Source organism: Tupaia chinensis, unplaced genomic scaffold (genome assembly GCF_000334495.1).
Source record: "Tupaia chinensis unplaced genomic scaffold, TupChi_1.0 Scaffold000568_1, whole genome shotgun sequence".
NCBI classification, from domain to species: Eukaryota; Metazoa; Chordata; class Mammalia; order Scandentia; family Tupaiidae; genus Tupaia; species Tupaia belangeri.
In genome coordinates this window covers 1,213,657-1,223,785 of record NW_006160082.1, presented here as the reverse complement: position 1 = coordinate 1,223,785, position 10,129 = coordinate 1,213,657, and the positions used below count along the sequence as shown (strand labels likewise).

The following is a 10,129-nucleotide window of genomic DNA, read 5'->3' as shown; positions in this document are numbered from 1 at the left end:
GAAACTGGTGTATTGATTTAGAAGTGCTGATATGGAGGTAATTTGAGGCCTTTCTCATCAGTAAGTTTGCCATTGGTCATGTTTAAGATGTCACCAGTTCTGAGACATTGCTGTGTTAAGCATTGTCCTGTAACTAAAGAGCCTCTTAAAATCAGAGATCCCATTAATGCACTAAGTTTGTAACACCTTAAAGTAATTCCGCTTTTCAGATTGAGAAGAAAGACCTGCCCTTGAGCCTCAGGCTTTAGGGGTGGGAGGCAGGTAAGATGATGTTAAAAGTAAAGCCTTCAGTGGGACCAGCAGATGGTGTAATGGTTATGTGGCTGCACTTCCACACGGCTAACCCTGATTTGAGTCCTGGACCTTGAAACTCAATGCAAAGTCTCAGGAGGAAAATGGAGAAGAGGTTGTGGTGTGGTCTCTCCCCCCACCCTCCGTGAGGGTTGCTTTCTCTCTCTGGCAAATAGCAAATGCACACACTCTATAGCAAAAATTAAAAATAAATAAATAAATAAGAAAGAAAGAAAACGAAAGCAAAGTCTTCAGGGTCTTGGTGTGACCTAAGTGAGAAGTAAATAACTGACAAACAGTCGTTGAGTATGTAAAATGACTTTGCTTTCATAGCCTGATTTTGCTAGATACACTTGACATCCACAGCCTAGGCGTGGTAGTTTTAAAGAATGCCAGGCTCTATACCTAGCCCTCAAGAAGGCATGACCTTAGCATCTCAGCCTCATTGGCTGTATTTGCTTCTTAACAAGAGTTACTTTTGATTCTAAGATGCAGTCAATTTGCAAGGTGCACCAGCAACTTCTACCGCACTAAATATATACCCATTGACTACAAGGTCCCTGTTTAGTTCAGAAATGTTAAATGAGAAGGAAGTATGTGTGTTTTAGAATCATAGGATAATAAAAAGGATGTTGTTTTCAAGTTACTTTCTGAATGTCAGTCTATACTTGATTTTTTTCCCCCAGGGTCAAAGTCAGAGTGGTGGTCATGGTCCTGGAGGTGGCAAGAAGGATGACAAGGTAAATAAGCCAGATGGAGACTGCAGTATGCGCATGTTGTGGACAGTCTTAGTGTCAGCTGAGGAGTTCTTCGGGAATTTTAAAAAGCAAAGTAGATCTAGTAGTTAACCTGACCTGACCTGCAGGTATAACACCCTTTGCATGTTTTAGAAAAGGTTATTGACCTAATAGTCAAACAGAGATTTACAGGTTAATGATTTTTAAATGTGTAAAAGCAATAACACTACAAAAGTATTAAGTTGCCTGTCACTGTAGTGTTTAATATCCTGAACTGTGATGGTTTTCTCACATTACTCAAAGTTTTGACTTGTAATTAGATTTTGACCTCTATACCTGAATGGAATCATTAGACTCACTGTCATTTATATGTATTACAGAAAAACAACATTTATTATAATTACATTTCTTAACTAAAGTAGCAGAAATGTGAAACCTTTCTTTTTAAAAAGACAGTTTTCATGGCACTATAAGAGAGAAGGAAAATTGTACCACCTGGAAATAGATCATGGTGGCACAGAAATATTTTTGGGTTTAATATGACTTGTATGTGCTTTTTTTCCCAATTGTGCTAAAAACTCAAGGACAAGAAAAAGAAGTACGAACCTCCTGTCCCAACTAGAGTGGGGAAAAAAAAGAAGAAAACTAAGGGACCAGATGCTGCCAGCAAACTGCCACTGGGTAATGATGTCGTTTCTCCTTGCAGTCTCTCTTGTCCTAGAGGAAGCCACCTGTACATGTGTCACTTAGCGTTTGAAAGGGGAGTCAGGCCATGGGGAGTGGTTGAAGCTCTCGTTCTGATACCGTAACCCCATTCAACCTAACCTTCACGTATGGCATTCCTCTGGGTTGGCATAAAAATTACAGCTTGTTTTAAAGTACAGTATTATAAGAATATGTCTCACTTTAAGACATCTCATTACTTGTCTTTAAATAGCCTGTTCTTCTGTTCTGTTAGAAGTATAGTTTTATGCTTACTCATGGTGGTATATACTGCTAAGATGCCATGCTTCTCAGGCTGGGTCTACGTGGGCAACCAGAGTCAGTTCCCAGTCCAATCTAGAGGCCAAGTGTATGGCGTGTACCCAGAATCCCAGAGACTCTAGGAGTGAGGCAGGAGATTGATGAGCTCATGGCCACCCTGGGCAACATAGTGACACCCTATCTAAGAGCTGGGTGTGATAGTGTGTGCCTCTTGTCCCATCTCGGAGGCAGAGGCAAGAGGATTATGACATGGCAAGACTTTATCTTAAATAAGTAAATAAATACACACACATACACAGTTTTAGATCATGAAATCCAGGTTGAGGCTCAGTAATTCAGAAACACACTTAGTTAATAAAATGAACTGCCTCTGTATTGAAATTTAAGTCATATGATGCCTGAACTTAACTTTTCCAGTGGCTTTCTGCTGAACACAGAATAAATGTCAAACCAGGTGACCCATCCCAGCATATCACGCAGCCTCGGCTTTGTCACTCCCCCTTGCGTGGTCACACTGCCCACCTCGCGTTCTTTGAGTCTTTGGTACTTCAGGACCTTTGCCCATTTCCCTCTGCTGGAAATATTCTCCCAACCCTCCTTTCACTACCATCCTCCCCATGACTGTCCACTTCTTATTCCTTTAGGCTTCAACTCAAATACTTAGCCTATCCTCATCTAAAAATCCCCCTCCTTGCTTAGAAGAAAAGACCCAAGACAAAATAATTGTTAAATATTGCTCAGTTACAAAGGTTGTCAGGTAGTAAAACCAGCCATTGTTCTACTGTAAATAGTCAATACGTTAGTGGTACTAAAAGAGACTATTAGGTTGCCAGAGAGAGTAGCAAATTCCAAAAAAACATTCACATTACATGGGTATTTATGTTAAAAGAGACATCTCATTTCTACGGGGAAGATGGTGGGTTGTTTAATATACATTGCTGGCATTTTTAATTTCTTGTCCAGAGAAAATGAAATTAGATCCCTTGATTCTTGCCAGGCAGATTACATATATACATCTGAATATAAATAAATAAAAATTTAGGAATATATTTAAACTTAGGAATGACAAGGTTTTTAGAAGTAAGTAAGGGAACCCAGAAACCATAAAAGAAAAGACTGACAGATTTGTCTTAATGAATGATAAAATTCCTATGTAGTATGAGATTTCAGAATAAAGCCAAAAGAGACAAAGTGTGGAAAAATATTTGCTGTTTATGATAAAGAGGATTAATATACCTGTATTTCAGAATTCTTTAAGTGAATGAGAATGTATATAGCTATCATGCATCAGTGTTTACTGACTGAGCACTGTAAGTAACCTCATGATAGTACCTGTGGAAAACCAAACTATGCTTGGGTCAATGGCTTTTTTCTTCTTTAAATACACAAAGACGGCCCAGCCGGTGGCGTGGTAGTTGGGACGCTGGGCTCCCACATGACTGACTATGGTTTGAGTCCCAGACCTGGCAACTTGCTTTATTATTTTCTCTTTCTCACTCTCTCTGTCTCTCTCTGGTCAAATAATGATGATAATATTAATAAAATTAAATAAGTAATTCTTTATAAAAATAGACAAAGACTGTTTTGTTAGTATATGTCATTTTGTGCTATTTGGTAATAAAACTCCTCCTCATTTTCAGTTGTTTGTTTATAACTGCTAAAACCATTGTCCCTTCCCTTTTTTAAAAAAAATTATTTAGCATGTGAAGTCACCGTTTTTTTTGTTTGTTTGTTTGTTTTTGTTTTTTTGGGTTTTTTTTTTTTTTTGAGAGGTTTTTGCTATAGGGCGCGTGCGCTCGCCAGACAGACAGAGAGAGACAGAGAGACAGAAAACGAGAAATCACCCCCCAGAGGGGATGGTCACGCTGCAATCCCTTCTCCTCCATTCTGCTCTCGGGATCTTGGGCACGCACGCACACGCGCCCGGCATGAGTTTTAAGCCACCGGGCCCGGGACGCGAACCGCGTTCGACTACGTGGGAGTGCAGCGACATAGCCATTACGCTAACTGCTGGTTCCCAAGTCACCGTTTTTTAAAGGTATTATTTTATTTAACTTTATTATTATCATTATATATATTTTTTTGTATTTGACCAGAGAGAGAAAGAAAGTGAGAAGGCATGCGATCAGGTCTGGGACTTGAACCACAGTCAGCCACATGAGAGTCCTGCACCTTTAACCATCATGTCACCTGCTGGCCCTTCTCCCCCCCACCCCCACCCCCACCCCCCCGCTTTTTTTTTATTAAGGTTTTTGCCATAGAGTGCATTAGCTTACCTGATAAGACTGACAGAGAGGGAAAGTGAGAAATCACCTCCCAGGGAAGATGGCCACACCACAATCCCTTCTCTTCCATTCTCCTCTTAGGATTTGGGGCACACATGCACACATGCCCAGTATGATTTTCAAGCCACCAGATCCAGGGCTTATACTACAATAGGCCATGTGGGAGTCCAGTGCCTTAACCACATCATTTGCTGGCCTCTATCTTTTGACATTTGCTTATTTAGGTATCAAACTTGGAATTTTTCAGAATCTATCCAACTGAAATGAACTTATTTTAAAATATTTATATTTTTCCCTTAAACTTCAAGGTCCAAGTATAAAAGGCTTTATTTTTTAATTACAGTGACACCTCACACACAATGCCGGTTAAAATTATTGAAACTAGAGAGAATTAAAGACTACCTTCTCATGGAAGAAGAATTCATTAGAAATCAGGAACAGATGAAACCATTAGAAGAAAAGCAAGAGGTAAGTTGTGACGTTACTACTATTTTTTAACCTGGTGAATTCGATTTAGGATCTAAAGTTACTATAATTTTATTTTTTAGCCAAGTGAGTTCTGTTTAGAACCCAAAATGAAAAATGAGATTCAAGGAATTAAAACAGTTCAGGCTTTTATGTGAGCTACCTTTTTTCCCTTCAGACTTTTGCTGTGGGGTGTGTGTGCTTGCTGCAGAGACAGAGACAGAGAGCAAGAAATCACCTCCCCATGGGATGGCCACACTGTAATCCCTTCTCCTCCATTCTCTTCTCAGGATTTTGGGCACGCATGCACATGCACCTGGCCTGAGTTTCAAGCCACCAGGTCCAAGACTCGAACTGTAGTTGGCCATGTGGGAATCCAGCAATATAACCATTATGCCATCTGCTAGTCCCTACCTTTCAAAAGTATCTGCTTTGTAAAAGTAATGAACTCTCAAGACTACCTACTCTGGTCTAATCTTTTACTTCTGGGCATATTTTACGTAGGAGGAAAGATCAAAGGTGGATGATCTGAGGGGGACCCCGATGTCGGTAGGAACCTTGGAAGAGATCATTGATGACAATCATGCCATCGTGTCTACATCTGTGGGCTCAGAACACTATGTCAGCATTCTTTCATTTGTAGACAAGGATTTGTTGGAACCAGGCTGCTCGGTCCTGCTCAACCACAAGGTGAGTTGACGTCTCTATAAAACAGCCTATAGAAGTGCTTTCTGCTTCCATTTATGTTCGGCCACCTGTCCCATGAAAGCAAATGACCAGAGCACTCCTAAGTGGGGAGAAAGATGCTGTGGTTCACATTGTAGATCAAGGGAACTTCCTGTTTCCATGTTAAGGCTTGATGTTCTTCATTAGGTGCATGCAGTGATAGGGGTGCTGATGGATGACACAGATCCCTTGGTCACAGTGATGAAGGTGGAAAAGGCCCCGCAGGAGACCTATGCCGATATTGGGGGGTTGGACAACCAAATCCAGGAGATTAAGGTATGACTGGGAGCCAACTTTGGATTTTTTAGACTGTTTCACTTAGGATACTTTGGAGTTGTTTTGCATGTTTGTGTTTCTTTACTGATCAGACCAGTAACTGACTCAGAAGAGCATCTTGGCTGTGTTTTCTTTTTGTTTCTGTTTTTTTTGCATTAGCTGCTCTTGGCAGCTTAATGTCTTTATATATGATGTTGAATGAATTGCCTATGCAAATACATGTTTCCAATTATACTGTCTTCAGCTGTGGCTTTCTGGACACCCCCAGTGTTGTGTGGAGGTAGCACATGTACCTGCACACACTTACATGGTGGTGGGTCTAGGACATAATCCCAATCCTGGAGGCAGCTGGAGGGGATGTGGTCATCAAGATGGCTATGGCTGCCCTCTGCTTGTTCTTTCATCCATAAGGGAAGTCACTCAGCTATCACAGATCTCCACGTGAGAAAGGTGGGAAACAGCCGTATGTCCCTGGATGGAAACAGCACTCGGGAAATCTTTCTATGCCCTACCTGTAGTTTAATTAAAAAAGGCAAATTTGAACTTTATTATCTCTGTTGCTTGGGAAGAACCTAAGTGTTGCTTAGGGTCAACTTCTACAGAAAAGTATTGGGTTATTGGGGAAGTCCTATGTGAAGATGTGTCATGACTTTTCCGACAACCCAATAGAAGGGAAACTGGCAATCAGAGGAGGGTTGGCGCTGGGGACTGAAGGGTGTCTTTGCTGCTCAGGGCAGTCTAGTATGTTTTAAGGAAAGAGAGATTTTTACTTATTTTTTTTGAAAGCAAGGTACTCTCATGATGTCAATTAATGCTAATAATTTCTGCAAGAACACCTTTCATTTTCATGTATTTGTTTTCTGTAGGAATCTGTGGAGCTTCCTCTCACACATCCTGAATATTATGAAGAGATGGGTATAAAGCCCCCCAAGGGGGTCATTCTCTATGGTCCCCCTGGCACAGGTATGCTCTAACTTGACCCTTCACAAGCACTCACCTCATTGTTGAGCAGCAGCACTGGCTGTTACAGTTATTTAACTGTCAAGTGAGGCCACCCCAGTTCCTTAGTTTAAATGGTGATTCAACCTTGGCTATCCATTGGAATCACCTTGGAGCTTTAACAACTACTGATGCCTGGTCCTGTCTCAAGGATTCTCATATGTTCATCTGGAATGTGGCTGAGCCTCAGAGCCATGCGGAGAACTGCTGCCCTAAAAGCTTTTCTGTGGTGTTCAGATCAGGTTTGTTTTCCTGGCCCATTGGTACTAATAAATACATGTCAGATGGATAAATCAGTGAAGATAAAAAGACAAATATTTGATTGATTATGCAGCAAGTTCACTTGAGTAAATTGTGGGCCCATGACTTAGCAGTTTATGGACACACGGATTTCAAAGAAAGAATGGCCCCTAGCTCAAAAGAATTACAAGTATATTCATAAGAGAGTCTGTGCGGACTAAGGGTCGTCCACATAGGATTGTTCCAGAGAGCTTGCTCTGTGGCACCGCTCATCTCACAGCTCAGAAAATGATGTTTCTGAGAGGCCCATAACTCGCCCAGCGAGAGTAGGGCTGGTAGTAAGACTGGTCCTGGATCACAGGCCTCCTGGCTGACAGCCAGGTGCCTTCTGCAGGCACTAGCACCAGCGGGGCCAGGCAGTCCCATCGGAGCAGCAGGAGACTTGTTCAGTGATCCCTCTTGCCACTGAGCAGCCTAGCAGCTAGACTTGACTGCCACTGAAAAAGGTCCTCTTTGTCTCCCGTTTGCCGTCCCTAGTTGAAACTTTCAGGAAGTAGTTCAGCCTTTGTATCTGCCACTCTGTCAGTGAAAGGGAACATCCTTATCATGCGTTGTTGCAAAGCTTAGTGCTTTGTCCTTCCTACTTCTGGAGAGTCCCTCGTCTTGCATCAGCCAGCCACGTCCTCTCCCCTGCTAGTCTGTTCTAACTGCCTCTGTCCTAATGCAGCTGCCTAGCCCTTGCCTGTATTCTTACCATCAAATGGGCCAAGTTGTCAAACTAGATGCTTGTTGCTGACTTTTTTGGGTTTGTTTATTTCTTCCATGAGTGAAAAGGGGAGAGAGCACCCAAAAGTCTTGATGCCCTGATTCACCCCAGCATCAGCCAGCTCCAGATCTTGGGCGCACGTGTGCCCGTCATATGCAAGGTCGTCCCCAGATGTGAACCATGTGAGTCAGGCTCACAGAGCACTGTGTTATACTGCTGTGCTACGGTTTGGCCCCTGCTGACTCTTGTTTTGACCAGAAAGTGAAATATCAGTAGAACAGTATTGGAAACCTTGTTAGAGATCTTCCCTAAAGTTGATAAGAACTGGCTCTTCCGCAGGACACGCCACAGATTGAAAATAGTCTCCTGACTTTTCTTTTGGCAGTTCTCAATTGTGGGCTTCATCACTGGTAGTTTTATAGTTTAGTGGCCCAACCCTGAGTTAGGATGGGTCAGATTAATGTTATCTCCAACTTTGAAAGAGACCCAGGAAAGGTTTACCCAGAGAAAAAAAAAAAGACTTATTTCAGTGCTGGTACAGATCAGTTCTCCCTACAGGTAATTACACATTGTAACTCTTCAGTAGGACTTTGGGTGAGATATGGAAATAACCACTAACAAGTATTTTCTGACATTGTCACGATGAGTTTAGGAAAATAGTTCAAAACAATCAAAACATGTTAGTAGGTCTTTGTAAATTTCCTCCTACGTGCTTAGGAGAACAGTATTAGGATGCCTACTTGGTGGCTTGTCTTCATCACTGGAATCTGCCTGTTTTTGATGTTTACTTAAGGTGGTACTGAGTTTTTTAGTTAAAACAACACTTGAGGGTATTTGTTTTTATCCTTTACTTTTTTTTATCTAAAATAGGAAAAACCTTGTTAGCCAAAGCAGTTGCAAACCAAACTTCAGCCACTTTCTTGAGAGTTGTTGGCTCTGAACTGATTCAGAAGTACCTGGGTGATGGGCCCAAACTTGTACGGGAACTCTTTCGAGTTGCTGAAGAGCATGCACCATCCATTGTGTTTATTGATGAAATCGATGCCATTGGGACCAAAAGGTAGACCTTCTCTTACTGTTTCTGTTTTTAGAGGGGAAACTGTGTAGCTCTTCTCTGAGGATGAATGCTAAGTAGGTCAGCCTATGGCCATGGTTCATACTGACACCACCATCCCTGGATGGTTAGGTCCTGCTCCCCCAGGAACTGGGTAGCAGCTACTAGCAGCCATGGCTTTCTGGCCATTGGTGAGGTGGGAGTAACCCTATCTTGAGCACTTTCCCTGAACTAGGATCATCTGGGCTGTGGAGACAAAGCTATGACCACAGCAATCTCTGTCCTCAAGGAATTCAGTCAGATTGGGGATCAAACACCAAACATGGAGACGGAATACATGCTACAATTTTATTTATTTATTTTTAGAGAGAGATTTTCCTATAGGGCATGTGCACTCAGAGAGAGACAGAAAGAACCCCCCCCCCCCCAGGGGTGATGGCCATGCCACAACCCTTCCTCCTCCATTTTCTCAGGATCTTGGGCATGTATGCACATGTGCCTGGCATGAGTTTTAAGCTGCCAGGTACAGGGCTTGAACTGCAATTGACCAGGTGGGAATCCAGCAATGTAACCATTACACCATCTGCTGGTCCCCACATGTTACAATTTAAAGCACAGACCCTGCTACAAAGAAATGTAATCTGTAACTTGGCTGGGGGCAGGGGAGTGTTTTGTTATGCTGCTGGAAAATACCATAGACTGGGTAATTATAAAGATCAGGGATTTATTTTCTCACAGTTCTGTAGGTTGGGAAGTCCAAGAGAAAGGTGCTGATGTTGGTTTCTAGCGAGGGCTGCTTTGTTTCCAAGACGGCACTTGGCTGCTGCACCCTCCAGAAGGGATTGAACACTGTCTTCACGTAGTGGAAAAGTGAAAAGGGCCCAAGCTAACTCCTCTGGCCATTTTATAATATACTCATTTGTTCATGAAGACAGAGCCCTTGTGACTTAATCACTTTCCAAGAGGCCCCACTTCTTATTACTACCACAATTGCAATTTAATTTTCAGCACATGAATTTTAAGAGACATACTTAGATCATAGCAGGGGTGTTGGAATTTTTGCTGGAATAATTGCAGGAGTGACACTGAGTTGAGAAGAAAGTTGAGATGTTTCATCATGATGACCATTTCCTGTGATTTCCTTTTAGCAGATCAATGGGGTCTTTATTCCTTTTTTTTTTTTTCTTTTCCAAAGATATGACTCAAATTCTGGTGGTGAAAGAGAAATTCAGCGAACAATGTTGGAACTGTTGAACCAGCTGGATGGATTTGATTCCAGGGGAGATGTGAAAGTTATTATGGCCAC

General features: G+C 42.1%; 1 protein-coding gene across 1 annotated transcript in view; it reads left to right on the top strand.

Moving 5' to 3' along the window:
* Window positions 1-940: 940 nt before the first annotated feature.
* The window catches only part of PSMC1 (proteasome 26S subunit, ATPase 1), a 13,049-nt gene continuing 3,860 nt past the window's right edge, over window positions 941-10,129 (top strand). Inside the window, exons 1-7 of the mRNA XM_027775489.1 lie at window positions 941-1,031; window positions 1,613-1,709; window positions 4,641-4,765; window positions 5,267-5,452; window positions 5,636-5,764; window positions 6,631-6,727; window positions 8,640-8,829. Coding sequence (XP_027631290.1) covers window positions 4,706-4,765; window positions 5,267-5,452; window positions 5,636-5,764; window positions 6,631-6,727; window positions 8,640-8,829 — 662 coding nt within the window. The 5' untranslated portion in view covers window positions 941-1,031; window positions 1,613-1,709; window positions 4,641-4,705. The remainder of the gene's footprint in view (window positions 1,032-1,612; window positions 1,710-4,640; window positions 4,766-5,266; window positions 5,453-5,635; window positions 5,765-6,630; window positions 6,728-8,639; window positions 8,830-10,129) is intronic.